Source organism: Heteronotia binoei, chromosome 1 (genome assembly GCF_032191835.1).
Source record: "Heteronotia binoei isolate CCM8104 ecotype False Entrance Well chromosome 1, APGP_CSIRO_Hbin_v1, whole genome shotgun sequence".
NCBI lineage: Eukaryota > Metazoa > Chordata > Lepidosauria > Squamata > Gekkonidae > Heteronotia > Heteronotia binoei.
This window is the reverse complement of record NC_083223.1, coordinates 52,233,104-52,252,410: the sequence shown is the minus strand read 5'-3', so window position 1 is coordinate 52,252,410 and position 19,307 is coordinate 52,233,104. Positions and strand designations below refer to the sequence as shown.

The window sequence follows — 19,307 nt, the reverse complement described above, 5'->3', positions numbered from 1 at the left end:
TGTCCAGGAGATAATCTGAATGAGGGTGTTCCAATTCCCTTCATTTATGGCAATGCAACACCATGACCATCCTTAAGGTGATGGCTGATTGTGGAACTCCTGTCTTTATTACTGTTGAGTTATGCCTGCCACAAGCAGATGCATCCTTTTATTGCTATAGATAGAAGACTGATGCTTGCCGTGCATAACATTGTCAGCTAGGTGAATACTGTACTCAGACTCTGTGACCCTCATGATTAAGTAGACTGAATCTCTTTGGACAAACATTACATCAATGGAATGCACGTTTATGATCACTGTGTTGTTATGGATCACTGATATTTTGCACTTTTGTTCACAGTAGTGGGTAAACTTTTGGAGGTTTTATTTTTTGTGCTGCAAGGGCTCATCTAGTAAGACTGGAATGCAGAAATGCCACAATTAGAGTAAAAACAGAAATCTTTATTTCAAAGCTCAATGGGAAAACATACTGTTGGCCAGCACCCTACTGAGACTTCTGAAGAAACTAGAGATCACAGACTTGAACCTGTTAAATACCCTATGGAGATGTGCTGCCTAAAAACATGAGGCAACTTAGTACCAACAGAAATGGAATTAATTTCAATTAGAACCTTGAAAATGCCTCTTCAGAACAAGGAAAAGTATGTACCTGTGAGTCTTCTGAATGCCGACAAAGCTGGGCTGGGTGGAGATGCAGCAGAAAGTGCATGTTAACTATATCACAGGTTAACAAACCTGTATTGCTGTCACTGCCAGAGAACATGAAAGGAACTCTGTAATTCCAAAATGCTATGATTGGGGTTTTCCAGCTCCTTCTTTTGCTAGACGATCAGCTGCCTCATTTCCTGTAAATCCCGCATGACCTGGAACATGCATCTGTTGACGAGAAGTGTCCAAGGTAATTGAAAGTGTAGAACAAACTGCAATCAATGCCAGTTGTGTAGAACATCTACTACTAATCTACTACATCCACTACTACTAATTACTTAGGCTTTCATATAATTCTATTATTTTGGGAACAAAGTGCAATTCTCTCATTTTTAACTTTTTGTCTTATTTCAAGAGAGAATTCCTCTTGCCAGCATCTCTGCCTAAAACTGTGAACTATATTTCCTTTGCAAGAAACCAGGGCTGGGAAGTAATACAAGGACCAGAATGATAGTAGCTTTCTTCTTTTTTTTTTAATTTTAAATTTTATTGTAAAAAAAAAGAAACACATACCAGATAAGGTAAAGCGTCCCCTTAACTTTCCTGCATTTCCAACATTTGTTTGTATAGCTTGGATACATTTTAGCCAATCTTTCCAGAGTGAGGTACCATCAATACATCATTTTATATAAATTTTCCTTAAAAACCAATGATTTAGTCAACTTTATATTTTGTTTCCAAGCCTTCTCCCATTCCGCCAATTTAATAGTATAACCGAAATCCTCTAACCATTTTATCCAACTTTCTTTTACAGATTCTCTTTGCATCTTGGCTTGTAATAACCAATTATAAATTTTCGAGATGAGTTTATGGGGATTATGGATCAATGCATCAAATTCATTTAATTCCGAATTTTTGGGAAAACCTAATTCTTCATCAGATTGATACCTTGATTTTACTTGACATCTGACCCACCAGTCAGATATTATATTCCCCTCTAATTTTAAGTTATTTCCAGTATCCAGCAACATGCCATAATTGTAAGATTTTCCCCAATCATATAAGTTTGGATGCATGGCCGCCTCTACCGGAGACACCCAAAGTGGAGTATAAGTGTAAAGTTTACTTTTAATTTCCGTCCAGACCTTATAGATTGCCTTTCTTACTTCATGGTTCAAAAAGATACTATTTCTTTGGGGGGTCTGGTACCAAATGTATGCATGCCAGCCTTTAACGAGCCCCGCACCTTCAAGTACTAGCAATCTTTTCTTTTCTAATAAGAGCCAATCTTTAGCCCAGGCTAAGCAGCATACTTTATAGTATAAGTTCCAATCCGGCAATGCCAGGCCACCTCTTAACTTACTCTCCTGCAGCACTTTTAATTTTATCCTCGGCTTCTTGTTTTGTCAAATAAAAGCCATAACCATTTTGTTAAGTTTTTGGAAGAAGGATTTAGGTAGCTTTCTTCTTTAATTGTAACCTCTTATATTTGTATAAACAAGTCTACTTGTATTACTACTGGAAGCATTATGAATACACAATCAAGTTGCTCATGTTCTGTTGCAGGATTTGCATTTTAGTTATGTACTCATTCTTTCCTCAGTCAGCAGTTTTGTTACGTACCCACTGGATATCCATGCCTTCTGAAAGTTTAGCAAGCCTTTCAAAGTCCTCTTTGTTTATTACATCTTTTCCTGTGCTGGTTTTCCAACCATTACGCTGCCAGTTTGGAACCCAGTCTGTCATACCTACAGAAGAAAAAAGGATCCCTTTAGGACTGTAACTTTAAAGACACTGCAGAAACGATCTCACAGCTTCCGTGGCATCTGCAAAATGCCATCCAGCTAAGGTATTCCAAAAGGCAAAAAGGCTATATCTGGACATTTAAAGCATCTGTAATGAATATACCCCCACACTCTGCAAACATATTGTCTCATCAGTCTGTTGTTTTAAAGACAGGTGTGACAGTAAGGTATGGGTTAAACACAAAAACAAGGAAAATCAAGGACCCATAGAGCCTGCGTCAGGTGACCTGAGGTTGGGGGCCAGAGTGCTCGGAACTCTCAGGGGGAGATTGACAGCTAACGGCTGAGGAGAGTCAGTTAGTGCCTGACAGAGCCAGAGAGAGTTAGGGCCTGTCAGAGTCTGAGAGAGTTGGTGCCGGACAGAGTCAGAGAGAGTTGGTCTTTGAGAAGGAGCTGGGGCAGTAGCTAAGAAGAGTCTTCGTGAGAAGAAAAGCTGACTGCTAGCTCTATAAAACCAGCAAGGGGCTGTGTGTGGCTAAAAGGAAGAGTCACTGTGAAGACCTGAACGGTCACAGACACATGTACATATCTCTTAAGAGCTAGAGAGGTGGTTGAGGGAATATACGTGGGTCTAAAAGTCTGAAGGGCTGGGAGTAGAGGCTCCAGTCAACTTGAGAGACTTGGCACATTACACCCAAGAGGCCAGCCTTTGCTAGTGTTGGAGAATGTATTATATGTGAACTGAAAACCTGAGAGACCTAAGAGAAAGAAAACGTTATATTAGAAAGCCTGAAACAACTGAGCAACTTGTTTACGGGGGCGTGGCTTCGGCGCGAATGGCGACTGACGTGTGAGGCTCAAGCTCCTGACCTGATCCCCTCACCCTCCCTCATCGACGCAGGTTTCCGCACTCTGCCTTTTATCGGATTATGGAAAAATCGTCCCATAAAAAGAATAAGCCAATTTTAGCTAGTGCTCGGCTCCTCAAATCATTCCTAGATTCTAGCTCGCAAGCAGATCGCTCCCTGACAAGGCCTCACGAAACAACAAAAATGGCAGATGGCGCTGTCAGCTCACCTCCCTCAACGGACTTGCTTACAACGAAAGAGTTTCACAATACTCTGAGTTCATTCCAGTCAGAAATGCTTGATAACATGGCAGCTATACTGAAACCAATCACAGATCAGATCAGCACTTTACAAATCACTCTGAAAGAAGCTACAGCCACAGCTAATTCGGCGCTAGAAACAGGCCTAGCGAATCAGGATGACATCCGCCATCTTCAAAGGCAAGAACGATGGGCCACAGACAAAATCTTGACACTCGACAATAAAGCGCGGGAGCGGCACGTTAAACTGAGAGGTTTTGAGGAACATGAGGAAGGTACCTCAGATCTTGCTAGTTTCTTAGCATCCTGGCTATCTACAGCTCTTCAGTTGGAAGACGGCATTGCCCCACATATCGTTCGTGCTTATAGGCTAGGCTCAGCTTTCTCCCCACGTTACCGTGGCTCCCGGGATGTCATCATAGAACTAGCTGATATCCGTGTCCAAAAGAAGATTTTAGACACTGCCAGAAACCTGAATGGTCTAGCTTTTAAAGACAAGAAAATTCTTGCCTTCCCAGACTTGTCTGCAGAGACTCTACAGAACAGACATTTCCTCAAGCCGATAGCCCAAAAACTGGCTGCAGCAAACATCCGCTATAGATGGTCGCTGTCAGGCAGGCTCGTTGTTCACCATCAAGGGAAAAATTGGATGGTTGAAGACCCTGAGGCTGGCTTATATTTACTTCAGTCACTCAACCTAGATGTACCAATGGAGCTGGATCGCAAGTCACAAAAGCGAAAGTGGACTTTCACATCACCACCTAAAGACCGCAAGATCTCAGTTCGTTCTCCTGAGCCAACTCATGCTTCAGATCCTATGCAATCTCTACAATCCGTAAACTCTCTATAAACCTGTGTCACCTTATTATCTTTCTTTGAAGAAATGAATAATATGTTTCATGTTATCTGAGGGGTGGGTGGGAAAGGGTAGTGTGGGTTTTGACTCTCCAGCTCCCCCAAAAATGGTGGGGATGTGTAGTGGAAGGGTACGAGGTCCCCTGTCTCGGGTGGTTCCCTGGGACCCGCAGGTTTTCCCCATATGTTTATTTCTGGTGGTATTGTTCACCTTACTTGCTAAGGGATCTGTCCTCCTGCACATGCCTTTCCATCTCACATACAAACATAACTTGTTTGCAGGAGGAACAGAGAAAGGGGAAGGGGGGGGAGGGAACATGGTGCATTCATTGTTGTTACCTTCACTATAGTGTTAACTATGCTAGCTACTGTTCAACTTGTTACTTTGGTATGCCATCCGCTGTTCAAGTAATGTCATTACACGGCTGTCTGTATGCTCTCTTTAAACTCCTTTTTCTTTTTAGCTCTTGTTTGTTTGACATGGTACTAATGCACTTTGATCGCTTTAGAGGTGGTATGTGTATGCTTTCATGCCCCATGGCTTTGTCTTTTGGATCATGGGTCCTTCCACCCTTGGGTTCGTCGCATTTCTTTTTTAAAAGCCAGTCAAGTGGACATAAGTCACCGCAACACTTTGGCCCACTCCTCGTGATTTATATATTTCTAGCACCCTGTCACATAACCATCGCAGTCTTATTTCTGGGCATCGTTTTACTTATATTTGCATACTCATCATTTTACTGTGCTGCTATGGGGTCCTATGCAGCACTTTCTTGCCATAGACCTCATGCTCCACTCCTACATTACCTTTGTCTTGTCTCTTATCCTCAATGGGAGATTTCTCCCACCATCTACTTACTTTGGTCTAAATGGCTCCAGATCTAAAGGTTCTTTCACTGAACTGTCGAGGGCTTAATAGCAAAATTAAATCTAGACGCATCCTCTCAGGCCTGAAGAAGCGGGCTCTAGATATTATTCTTTTGCAAGAGACGCACCTAAGAAATGACACTAATCTCTTATTTCACTCCGCTCACTTTCCCCTGACCTTTACCGCTCCTGGCTCCTCACATGCTAGAGGAGTCGCTATTCTATTCTCATGCTCAGTTCAATTCTCTTGTCTGGCCACTGAAAAGGATGATCGTGGTAGATTTCTATTTGTTAAAGGTAGGCTTAACGAAGAAGTCATAACCCTGGCTGCTGTTTACGCACCTAATTCGGGACAGCTGGACTTCATTCGCGAGGCTATGTCCAAACTAAGAGCTTTCCAGGAAGGCCCTCTAATTATCGGGGCTGACTTTAATTTCCTTATGGACACCCAGCTAGATAAAAAAACCAATCGCCTGCCTCCTCATCTCCTCCCCAGCCAGTGCCCCTCGCCCTCAGGTTTGCAAAAAATAATGTCGGATATGGGACTTACGGATTCCTGGAGGTTTCTTCATCAAAATGAACGAGACTTTACTTATTTCTCATCACAGCATCAAACCCACACGCGCATCGATTATATCTTTATTTCCAACTCTCTTTGCAACACTCTTGTAGACGCTTCCATTGAATCGAAACTTTGGTCTGACCATGCGCCAGTTCTCTGCACTATAAGGGCAACTGAGCAATATGACCGTAGCTTCTCATGGAGACTTGACAATTATTTATTATTAGATAAGGAACTTTCCAACCAAATTGAACGCGAAATTAACGAATTTTTCAGTCATAACCTTTCTGGTGACACCCCCGCCCAAACAGTCTGGGATGCTTGCAAAGCTGTCCTAAGAGGTAAGATTATTGCACTGACCGCGGCCCAGAGAAAGAAAAAGCAACATCTTATTACTGCCCTGACCGCGAAAATCAGAGATCTTGAATTTCAACACAAACATACATGCAACAAAAAAGTTTATCAACACTTGCAAGAGGAGAGAAAGAGATTAGAAGCCTTAGAAACACAAAAAATCAAACGCAATTTGCTATTTACTAAACAGGCATATTGCTATTGAAGCCCTAAATTTCACAGGCTCCTGGCATGGAAAGCCAAACAACAAGCTGCCAACCTGAATGTAAAAGGTCTCAGAGACTGCAAAGGTACTTTATGCACTTCTTCTAAATCTATTTTAGCTACCTTTAGCCAATTTTACTCCTCTTTATACCAATCCAAAAACTCATCACCGGACCTAATCTCTAATTTCTTTCAATCTATCACTTCTCTTCCCACTTTGTCAGAAACTCACAGAAAGTACCTTGACCACCCCATTGATGAGCTGGAACTTGCTGCAGCCATCAAGTCATTGCGCACTAACAAATCTCCGGGTCTTGATGGCTTCACCTCTGAATTCTACAAAGCTTATAGTTCCTCACTATCCTTGTATTTATTAACTCTTTTTAATCATATTCTTGACTCTGGCTCTATCCCCCAGTCCTGGAGTCTTGCCAAGATTATTGTTTTGCATAAGAAAGAAAGAGATGAACTAGACCCCAAATCCTATCGACCGATATCACTCTTAAACACTGACTACAAGCTCTTTGCTAGCATTCTAACTAAGCAATTAAATAGTTTTATAGGAAAGTATATTGCCCCAGATCAGGCAGGTTTCATCCCTGGTCGTGATCTAACTGATGTCACTCAAAAAACATTGAACCTGATCTATCACTGTACATCCAAGGCCGTTCGAGATGCCTGTATTCTATCCATAGACATAGAGAAAGCCTTTGACTCGGTCGAACCTCTTTATTTGCACTCTTTGCTCGAAAGAATGAATTTTGGTCCTAAATTTCGCAATCTTATAGATTCCTTTTATTTCTCCCCTTCAGCGCTACTTCGGATTAACAATTTAAACTCAGCTATCTTCAACTTGTCTAGAGGCACTCGACAAGGGTGCCCTCTCTCACCCCTTTTATTTGCTCTTGCAATTGAGCCTCTTGCCATCAAAATCAGGAATGATACTCGCATTCAGGGTGTCCCTGTGGAGACCGAAGTTTTTAAGGTAAGTCTCTTTGCGGATGACATAACTTTGTATCTTACTAATCCCTCCTCGTCACTTCCAGCAATTCATTCTCACCTCTCTGAATTTGCCAATGCTTCAGGCCTTACCATAAACTTTGATAAATCTCTCTTGCATTCTATTACTCTATCCCCAGCCTCCATCTCCTTTATCAGAAAGCACTATCACTATAAGTGGGTTAACAAATCTTGGAAACACCTTGGCGTTCACGTCCCACTTGACTTTAATACTCTCCCAGCTGTCAATCAGGCGGAAATCTCCAAATCTATCAAGTCAATCCTAACCTACTCCGGAAAACAACAATTTTTCACCCTTTTGGAACGCATTTACTTAATTAAATCTTTGATCCTTCCCAAGATAGTGTTCTACTTACGCGCTGTCCCTCTGTGTGTCCCGGCCTCCTTGCTACATAAGTGGCAATCCCAAATAAATGAATTCATTTGGCAACATCGGAAACCAAGGCTCAACTTTGCATCGAGCAGACGGTCTATTTCAATGGGTGGACTGGGGATCCCAGATATTTTTAGATACCATGATGCTATTATTCTTTCTAACTTGGTGAAATATTATAGGTCCTCTTATGTGGCGGACTGGAAGTTGATCGAAAATTCTTATCTTAAGGCCCCTTCTTTTCAAGAAGAGCTCTGGAATGTTCCCAAACGAGTTAAATCTTCTCTTTCTCCAAATCCTTTTTTAGCTTCCTTATTGCAGGTTTGGCGTAAACATCATATTAAGATAGCTCCTCCAACCTCTCCCTTAACCACGTTTGTTGGTCAGCACTGGTTTGCTCCGGGACTGTGTAAAAACTCATTTGTGAAATGGAGACGATTGGGGCTGACTCGCTTTGTCGATGTCCTTCTTAATGGGGTAGTAAAAGACAAAGGGACTCTGGAGGCTGACTCCGACCTTCGGCTCCCCTGGTTTGAGTATCTTCAACTTCAGCATTTACTTGACTCGCATCTCTTTACCCCTCCTTTACGCATTCAACTTACTGATTTTGAAAAGATTTTATTTTGTGACTCAATCCCAATCAAAGGATTGATATCAAAGATTTATAAAATACTACTCCGCCCCCTTAACGCAGTGCCACACTCTTACCAAGGTGCCTGGGTCCGAGACCTGCACATGGAGCTGACTGAGGAGCAGTGGCAGGCTATTTGGTGTTCTTCCATATACAAAACAAAAGCAATGAACGTTCAACTTCAAGCCTTAAAAGTCCTTACGCGATGGTACAAAACTCCAGTGCAGTTAGCACACTCATCCTCTATCTCGCCTCTCTGTTTTAAGAATTGTGGCCAGAAGGGCACATTTTTTCACTCTTGGTGGCTATGCCCAGTCATAAATAGCTTTTGGAGGCAAATCTACCAAGAAGTACTAGCTCTCACTTCACACTCTCCACCATTTACACCTGAATACGCTCTTTTGGATCTTATAGGCACCTCAAACACTTCCGAACCTGTAGAGGAATTGATCTCACATATGTTTGTGGCTGCTAAATTTGCAATAGCCATAGTCTGGAAGCAGCAATCTCCGCCCTCACGACGGACTTGGTGGTTGAAATTGTGGGATTATTTTGTTTTGGATAAGCTTACTTATGATTTAGACCCCCATCGTTCTCAACAAATTGCTTCCCTGAGTTTTATAGAAAAATGGCGTCCCTTTATAGACAAAGTGTTAGCTGATAACAATATTCCTAGTAACTCATACCATGCTATACTGATGTCATGTCAATTGTTGTTGTAATTTTGCTCTAAGATGGCCTATGGTGTACGCACCTACTTCCCTGTTCTGTATTGGTACTTGGTGCACACTTACTGATTTGTTGATGTATTTGTACCATGTTTCTCAATTCAATAAAGCATTTTAAAGATTTTTAAAAAAAAAACTTGTTTACTGCCGGAGATACCTTATAGCCCATGTAAATATCTCCCATATCCCCAGTTGAAGTCTTTGTGTTGAATAAAATATCTGTTTTTTACCTTAAAGTTCTCTGGTGCCTATATTTTGGGAAAAACTAACAAAACTGCTGTGGTCCCCTACGAAGTGAATTATATCTACATCTGAAAGCAAAATAAAAAAAAATACCCCGAAGAGACTAAGATAAGAGAAATCCATATCATACCCACCCCTTGAGTTTTATATTCCTGAGGTAAAAGTTATATTAGGAAGAACTGAGGAGAAAGAGGGGCTGGGGTAGCCATAAACAGCACATAGAAGCAATCCAGTGGGACCGTGAGGTGGGTGCCGGTATAACAGGAAATAAACAACAGTGCCATCCTGAGTAACGCCCACATAAGCTTGCTGACTCAAAAGTATTTAGAAGTGTACTGTAAAGTCTTATTCTATTTAAGTCAATGTCCCTTTACAACTGGTCTTCTATGCCACCAGAGAGGCTGAACTTCTTGAGAGTGATCTCCTTGTAAGCAGAGTTCCTATTCCAGTTCCTCATAAGCAGAGTTCTGAAAGCTAGTCAGAAAAGGATGGGTCCTCTGAAGTTGGGTCCTCTGAAGTCCACGTTCAAAATAACGATTCTATCTGTGCTAAAATCCTCAGTTGCTTACTGGCCTGTTTTACAATGGTCACATTTGACAGAATATCACCATCAGCTTTAAGCATACATGGATTCTATCAGTTTTCCAGACTAATCTCATTTTCTGCCTAAGCAATTGCAGAGCTCACCCACTGCCAAACCCTTGTTTAGGACTGCATATGGGCAAGCTGAAAGAGGATAAATCCAGACATGCATTGTGACTGAAATGGCTGGATAGAGAAAAAACAGAAAAAACTGTTAAGCTTGTGGGTACCTCTGGTCCCAGCTGTTCTCAACAAAGGATTTTCTGGTGAATCACTTTAAATTAACAGACATGTTATATTAACCTGCTAGTTTATTAGTAGGATCTGAATCGCATGATCAATTAACCAGTAAAAACACAATTATCTACAAATCACAATGAGTTATATCCTATACCACTCTACTAAGTTAACCCTGGCAGAAACGAAGTCAGAAACATCACGGAGATAGGGAAATGAAGAGGGTTGAGACAACAAGGATTTCCCCTTCCCTTGTGATTTTTCATAGGTCTCCACTGCTCACTGTGTATTATGTAACAGGGCAATCTATAAATTTACTTAATTCAAAAAACCCAACTGCTTACCATTAATGGTGAACTTGCTGTCAGTATAGATAGCCAATTTCTTGATGTTTTGGCTCTTTGCTTGTTCTATAGCTTTGCAAGCTGCCTGAAAAAAAAAATTGGCAAAAACACAACTCAGGAAATAAACAGAAGCATTTATAACATAATTTGTTTACACTAAGGACACTGAATATATTGTCATTTATGCACAGTAGACTTTACAGAAAGTTTCTATTATGGATCTCTCTTTGGCTACTTAGGAGTCAAATCTATCAATTCGCGTTTATGACCTACATGATCTGCTATAGCACGCCATTAAAATATTCTGTCTTCCAATGAGTGATAAAGCAATCAGCTTATAGTGGCTTGGGACAAAGTTTTAGGGCTGGTTAGAAGCCACGCCAGACTAGTTTGAAAGCACAGGAATGGATGTCAACTCGCATGCTCCCTCTTTCCCATGCAGTCCTCTCTCTTTTTCATAGGAAAGTACTGACTGCAATTTTCCCTGAACTGGCCAACAAAATAAGTGCATTGTCTCCAAGCCAGACTTGGAAGCCATGATCAAGCTGTAGCTGCGGATTCTGCTTTGGAAGCCAAGCACCAACCATGGCTTGACAGGTCACTGGCACTAACAAAAGGCACTGCATAAGGGAAGAGGGAGTATATGAGATGGAGGCTTGTTGATAAAACACCAAACTATAATTTGGCATTGTCTGTTAACCATGAAGTGTTACTGTACAACACTATGCAGGTGAGCAAAAGAGAAAATCCCCACACAAATCAAGAAGCTGGGATCATCCAGGTCTTTCAAGTTTTGTATTGCAACAAATGCTCCCTCTAAGCTATGGAGTCTTGTGAGCAAAAACTTCTACTTTGTGAGCGACTGGCATTAAAATTGTGAGCGAGCAATTTGGCTACTGCATGAATTAGTTTGGGGCCATCCTTCCTGAGCTGAGACAAAAATGTGTGAGCCAGAGGCTAAAAAAACTGTGAGCTTGCTCACACTAACTGAGCTTAGAGGGAACACTGATTGCAACTTACATGTATTTCAGCTCTTTGATTAGTTTGCCGCCCAGGAAGTCTCTCACTACTATTTCTGTGAAATAAACAAAAAAAAGGCGAACAACTGATCAGAAACTACTTTTATATAACAATTAAACACTAAACTGTCTCTGCAGTAGAAAGTTATATAAATAGCTATTTAGGTTGGGTTTTATGATAGGGACAGAATGCTGCAGCTCAGCTATTACTGAGAACTAGGTGGAGCATGCATATTACTCCCACTCTGCCCATCAAATACCGGACTCAATTTAAGGTACTGACTGTCACATACAAAACCCTTCGTAGCTTTGCACCCTCATCTCTGCAACACTGTCTTTCCCCCAATGCTCCTCCATAACAGCTTTGCTTATCTGAACAGGGCCTTGTGCAGGTAACAACCTACAAATGGGCAAAATCAACAAGTGCTCATATACATCTCTGCTTTGTCGTGGCCCCCACCTTGTGGAATGGTCTGCCTGAGGTCAGGCAGGCTCCCATCTTCTGGCTTTCTGCAAACTATGCAAAGCTGAATTATTTAAGAGGGCTTTTCTATGCAGGCAATAGGATAGCACTGTACAACATTTCACAAAGTTATAAGGACAAATTATTAGGGACTACAGTCTATACTACTGTGTGCAGTTTGAAATAAGTTGGATCCTTCTATGTAATCTTGCATCATTTTACGTGTCTTGTAAAGCCAAAACCTATGGCTTTGTTTCAATTCTGCTTTTCTGGATTTCTGATTGGTTTTACAACTCAAATCCTATTTCATTGCTGCTTGTATTGACAACACAATATTGATTGTATTGACTCACTCTGTGTAATTTGCCTCAAGTCCCAGTGAGTAAAGCAGACTATAAATAATGTAAGTAAAATCCCTCACCATAATACTCTTTAATTTTTTTTTTAAATTAGAAGCATTCAAGAATGGCATACCTACTTTGTACATACCTTTTATTCCTTAAGCCCATGAGGACAAGTAGGAAGTACGTATCCATTACACCATTAGCTGTGTTGATGAGCACATGCTAGATCAAAACTATGCTACATTTTATACAGGTTCAATGGGGCAAGCGGCAAATGTGAACCACCACACTACCCTCCTCATCTGCCCTACATCAGTGCACTTGGAAGAGTGTACCTTTGCTTTGGATTGCACTGCCAGTCCCTTAAGGTAGTAGGAACTGCCACAGGAGTTTCATGGCCACTTTCTACTGGGGGGAAACCAGCTTATTTCAACAGCAACAGGAATGTATGATAGGGAGAAAAGAGCACAATACCCCAAAAGAGCAGGCCCTTAATAATAATTAGCATGACATGAATAGAAATATTAGCTGGTTGAACTTGCAACACTAATTTAGCTACTTTCAGCATACAATATACTAAAATTTTCATATTTAAATAGTTGCATACAACATTCAGGCAGAATGGGATATGAAAGCTTAAGTTCTTAAACTCAGGTTCTGGTTGAAAACTACATTATTTACCTTACACAGTAATTTTGGTTACATTTTTCTGCATTTCTTTACTCTTTTTTTTATAACTAAAGATGGGAGCCTGTAAGTTCAGCATTACAGGTTCAAACAGCTTTTCTAGTTGTCAGAGTCAATTTGGGCATAGAAATTCCAAGTGATGATTTGCAAGTCTTGTAACTGTTACAGAGAATGAATTTTAAAACATGTTATGTAAGTATTGTGGGATCTTACTTACAGAGGATGACCAGGTCCCCAATAGACACCTGTTCCAGCACGTGCTTTATGACGCCCATTACTTGAACAACATCCATCAGTATAAACAACTGCATAGTCTCCTATGAATATAAATTTGTATTTTGCCTAAATGCAGCATATCAATTATATTTTAAAATTCAAAAATACAATCCTAATCAGAATGGCTCATAAAATCTTCTTCCAGATACGGGCTAGAAATTAATTTTTTTCTATTTGGGCATAAAATGTAGTCTTGTAAATTTTCACTTGTCCTAAAACAAGCTTCTGTATAAATGTTCATGTTCTTCTGTTTATTAGCCAATTTAAAAATTGTTTCATTTTCAGTAAAATTTACTTCAACAGAATTACATTTAATTGAATTCCAGACCTGACACAATTGCTATCCTTTGAATCTGTCTTCTAAATCCACCTTTATTATGGTCTCTCTTTGGCTCAGCCACTTAATGGGATGATGTCAAGGAAAAGGTTCAACTACAGAAGTGCAGCCCTTGCTACCCATATAGTCTTCCTCCCCTCTTCTGTCATTCCCCACTGTCTAAATTAGAGTACAATTTCCTGTGGAACCAGAAATTTATCTACGTAAAATTTCCCATATACTCACGGTAACAAACAGGACTAATCTACCTAATTCTCACTGTGCCCAGCTATAACCAAGGAAGAAGAAAGAGTATAAAACACATTAGCATATTAATAAGTCACCGTGCACGGAACTACAATTCATGGAAGTCTACTCAGAAATGAAGCTCTTTGTTTAACAGAGCTTGCTCCCAGATAAATGAACACAGAATTGTGGCCTTCAACTTACCCATATATGAAAGATTATCCCCTGAAGCTGTGCAAGGCACTTCAGTGTATTTTGTCCGTTTTCTATTATGCTGGCTTTCTGAGGGCTCTTCATTTGGTCTCTTGTATGAGCTATAATCTGACCAGAATGTAGCCTTATTATTGTAAGTCTTATTTCTCTGCTTTTCACAAGGGATACAGCTGTTACCTTCAGAAAGACAGACAGAAAACTGAAATATTAACTTTGGGACATGAATATTTAAGGTGGAAGACATTTAAGGTGGGGCTCTGAGAGGTGCATAAAGTATTTATTCAAAGCAATTTTAATCTTAATATATTTTTGTCAAACATGCAGACTGTGATTTGTAAGTGAACTATGATCCAGACATCAATATGCTCAAGCATCTTTGCAGAGCTTAGAAACAATAGGGCAAAAGAGGAATCAATATCAAAACGCAACCCTCAGAATCTACCCTCACTGTTATTGCTATGGTAAGGGGTTTTGCACAGCATAAAAAGAAGTTTTTATTAATATTTTTCCTGTGGGAGTACCTTAAAAAGCATTTCATTCATCCACACCCCACCAAGCTTTAATCTACCAAGAAAAGACTCAGAAGTCAGACAAGTATTTGGATGACAAAGATTATACTAACAGAGAATTTCAGAGCAGATCTTTCTCACGTATACCAGACATATACCAAAGTGAGCCAGTTTCTGGGAAAGTGGGCTATCAATTGAATAAAATAAATAAACTGGCTTGACAAACAAGTCAGTGAAGCATCACACTCTAAGGCAGGAGGGCTACAGCATGCACATGCCAAAGGAAACAAGAAAAGCATGAAGAGCACCTTCAGTAACAACCGCTGTGTCACCAGGTAGTGATGCATCTGTATTCCTTGTTTCACCTGCCAACAGAAGATACAATGAGAACAGAACCTTCTGTGTAAAGTGAGCTACTCACCAAAAGTGAAAGACCCAGATCTAAAGCACAAGAATTATAACTTATAAGACTTGAAGTCAAACGTAACCTGTTTCCCTCTGAACAAATTCAGTGGGATTAATTTTCATCGAAGTGTACATAATAATATAATAAATTTATTTCTATCCCGCCCTCCCCACCTCGGCAGGCTCAGGGCGGCTAACAACATATAAATGCAGCTCTGATTTTCTAGCTTCTCAGACTACCAGTGGTCCTTTCAGTGGAATTTCCCTACAGTCAGTTTTGTGGTACGTATATATCTCAAGGACCGTCTCCATGCTCCAACAACTACCTCCTGAGTGCTCCCTTGTTTAAGAAAGCCCATCTGACATCAACCAGCGCCTGTTCCTTTCCCATTTCTTTGCTTTCTTTCAAGCTCCTTTGATCCAACAATCTTGAGGGATGAAAAAGCAGCCTTTATTTCTTTGAGGAAAATGTGGTAGAGAAATACTTGAACAACATTCAGTGAAATCCTTGGATCTCTAGCCACCAAGAGATAAGGGACTATATTATCTTTTGATTAGAAGGTAATTTTGTTAAAATAGGAGCAATTTATAATTTGCAGCAGAAATTATAATAAAGACATCCCAATATCAGTTAGGGTAAGGAGCCAGCCTTTTGGAAAAGCCTGCCCAAATAACAAAGATTACAATGTCTCCCATACAGGACAATTGAAAGGGCAGTGTAAAAACGTGCAAGCATAAATGCTGTACCGTAACAAGGAACTGCTAAAAATTCTACATATGCTGGAGTGATTAGAAATGGAGAAATATCTTTTTTTAAAACTTGGGTGCAGCATACGCTCCAAGTTCATATAACTGAGCTAAAGTGATCTATCTCCCCTACAAAGTTATTAATATTTAATTTGCTTGTTCCAAATCTCAAGTCCTAGGCCAAGACTAAATAATTTCTTGTCTATTTCTTACATCCAGCAGGAATGGAACTGGTCTTGATTAAGTTTATACAACAGACCCTCCATCCTTTTCTACCTCCTATCATGTGAAACAAGCTCCCAGAAAGTTGGGGGGAATTATTTCTGTATAGGGGGAAATGTCACGTAAAGATGTAACCTGGTGGCTCTTTTGTAAGGTTTTTCAGATCATTTTAACCACAGAGAAGTGTTAAAATCTTCCGAATACTTACCTATGCCTTATTCTTCCAGCTTTAATGTTTCAGTAGGTATTATAAATGCATTTCTTTCTATCGAACAGATCTACACATCTCACTTTTTAAAAGTTAGCCTGAGTCCAAAAGCAACTTAACTGAACTTTCAGAATAGCCATTGATTTAAACTATGTAACTGGGCTGAGAATTCAACTGACAACAACTAAAGGAAAAACACAAGCAACATTCTATTCCAGATATATGATCATCCCATTACACATGCTACAGTGGAATACATCATGCCCACTTCCATGTATCTGCCAAGCAGTGTTCCCTCTAAGCGGAATAGGTGTGAGCTAGCTTGCAGTTTTTTAGTCTCTGGCTCACAGTTTTGTCTTCTCGTAGAGGAAATGGCTCCAAAGCAAACTAATTTATGAATACCTCCCAACTTTAATGCCAGTAGCTCATGAAATAGAATTTTTGCTCACAAGACTTACTTGCTAATTGTGATGACTCGCCATTTACAAATTTCCAAGCATCTTCCTCTGTGGCAAATTTTTTGAAACTAGCATATGGGTATTTGTCAACTTGATCTCTACATTCATCCCTATAAAGAAAGTAAGAGAGAAATGGCGAAACAGGCTGTGTGATAAAGGTAGGGCAGGGAGCAGCTACGGATTCCTGGATTCCTATGCCAGGATTCCATTCCCTTGAGAATGCCTTCCCAGTTATTTGTATTTCTCACCCTGATTAATTTCATACCAGTTGTGATTCAAAAAAGCAGGGGAGCGGGGGGGGGGGGGGGGGAGAGATGGTAAGAAATCCATATGTACACTTGGGCACTATCTATACTTTGCTTTGCACTATTGGAAATCTGGGAAGACCAACCTATACATCAGAACATGAACTAGCAAACAATATAAGCTAGAGCACAGACAAACTAAATAAAACAGTGAGAGTGCCTGAGCCAGCATCCCAGTCCTGGCAAATGGGAGCTAAGAGGCTGCCAGCCACCAAGTCACACTCAAGCCCCTACACAGCAGCGTCATTTCAATTCATCCCCATCTCTCCAGTTTGTAGCACCAAACTATTATTTAACTACTTAACAATCAGCGTGAACTATAAAAGCTTTCCAAAGCACTTTTTTTCCTCTTGGAAGTCAGGGACAAAATTAAATGTTACAGTACCTATGGGTTCTACCCGTGGTCACTGCTGCCATTTTAGAAAAAAATACAATCATTCAAAAAATTCCATGAGGGCTGCAGTTTTAAAATGGTCAAATTTGCTCCTAAAATGGCAGCAGGCATAGGTGAGACATCCAGCTTGGCCCATTATTAAGTGGATTTAACTTCCAATGTAAACCACAGAAAAATGTCAGTGTAGAGGTTAGAAAGAGATTTGGGGGGCACAGGTTTGAATCTCCACCTTGCCATGGAAGCCTGATGTGTTGTCTTAGGGCAGTCACATTGTATCAGTGTAACCTACCTCACAAGGTTAAAATGGCGAAGAGGACAAAACAAAAATAAATACCCAAAGAAATGAGCACAAATTAGAGAGCTCACTGTGGGGGGTGGAGAGGGGGAACACTCCAGTTCTTTCAAACTTCACTTTCAACCTGTTTTTATTATCTTTCAGCTGAGCACAATGAACAATCTTTACAGCGACAACACTTAACACGAAAGATTAGGGCAACATCCTGGCTGACATGTTGTAGCTCGGGACCTGTTTGTGTCATCGGAACAAACCAGAACACTGATGATCTTAAGAACCAAGTGACCCAAGTTGTTTTATGGCTTCCGACGCCTCCAAACTGAAAGGAAAGCGTACACTTAACCAAAAGAATGGCCATTTCCTCAAATAATCTCCACTGAGCTGGCCGAATCATTGGGAAACATATTTAATAAGTTCAGGGGGGCGCTCTGATGCTGCAACTGGCGGGGGCAGGGCAGGGGCGCTCCATCTTCCCCTCTGCCTGCTTACCAGGATCGATACACTCCCGTCCTCCTGCCCTTTCGCACAGCATAGAACATGCTCCCGCTGCCACCACTGGCGCTGCTAGGAAGAAAATGAGGGTGAATCAACAACGCCAAGACCCGGCGCAGCATAATCCCCGCCGGCCCCGGAGCCCCACCCGCCCCGCGCACGCCACGGAAGGCGTCTCGCACACACGCGCCAACCCCATCTCCGCTTTCTAGACAGTGACACCACAAGGCCTACCATACACTTCCGGTTCCTGCTGCAAAATGATGCACGCAATAGGGGGTCAACCTCAGCACTTCCGTTTAAGCGAGTCTCACTTCAAACTAGGTGGAGCTTCTTTCGGAGAAAGGGTTAATTACTCTTGGGTCCTTAAAAGACTGGGCACGAAGGAGATTTCTAGCAGTCGAGTGGGTTTTGTTGAACCGCGGCCACTACAGTCTATGGTATACTGCCCCGCACATGGCGTTATTTTAAAAAAAGGACCAGGAAGCGGAACTATATACGCCACCTCTATTGGCGTGAGACGTTAGCGCCGCGAGAAGCAACTAGTGCGCAAGCGTATTCGTATCCTCCCAGCTGAGAAAACATATCCGTGCACATGCGTACTTCTCTCCTCTCCCAAGGCGGGAAAACGAACCTGGCGTTCACGGTGCTTTCTTGGCAATGAATCCTCACTCTGAAAAAAGGACCACTATGCATATTCCAAGCTATCTGTTTCTTTACACTAACCCCAGTCGATCCCCCGGGCAAACGAACCAACTTGCTTTTTACAAGGAAATCCCCGCCCCCCCCCAAAAAAAATTCTTTTATCTCGGGCTGCAAATCGATACACTTGAGAGCAAGTCTCCAGACTGTGTGGAAATTGCTTCTGAATAAATAAAAATACACAGGACCGGAGAGGGGGCTTACAACTGCACCCACACAAGCATGCGTTTACTCCATAGAAAGGCCCACCGAACTCAAGAGCACCTCACTTTCCAAGAGAGAGAGGAAGACCTGGGCTCTTCCAGAGACTTTCTCAACTAAACTGCTTGATCTAATTAATTGGGGGGAAATAAAAGTCACTCCTGCCTCTCAGATAACCGTAGACTCTTCTTCTACTTAAAAAAAACAAATCTGACTGATTAATGTGAATGGAAAAGAGTCCATTCGTATGTACATTGTGGAAAATGGAGACAGCAGTGAAAAGGTAAGTGACTGTTTTGTGAAT

At 41.2% G+C, this 19,307-nt stretch overlaps 1 protein-coding gene across 2 annotated transcripts; it reads right to left on the bottom strand.

Moving 5' to 3' along the window:
- Positions 1 to 420: 420 nt before the first annotated feature.
- LOC132568484 (ribonuclease H1-like) lies at positions 421 to 18,311 on the bottom strand. 2 transcript variants are annotated; one of them, XM_060234344.1, is made up of 9 exons: positions 18,098 to 18,311; positions 16,615 to 16,724; positions 14,883 to 14,939; positions 14,057 to 14,242; positions 13,232 to 13,331; positions 11,522 to 11,576; positions 10,502 to 10,586; positions 2,272 to 2,396; positions 421 to 876 (listed from the first exon to the last, which is right to left on the bottom strand). In XM_060234344.1, the coding sequence occupies exons 1-9, from the start codon at positions 18,220 to 18,222 to the stop codon at positions 790 to 792; spliced, it is 930 nt and encodes a 309-aa protein (XP_060090327.1). In that variant the 5' UTR covers positions 18,223 to 18,311; the 3' UTR covers positions 421 to 789. The 2 variants fall into 2 exon arrangements, with proteins under 2 accessions (XP_060090327.1, XP_060090337.1); XM_060234354.1 differs by lacking the exon at positions 14,883 to 14,939 and having other exon boundaries at positions 18,098 to 18,274.
- Between the last annotated feature and the right edge of the window lie 996 nt (positions 18,312 to 19,307).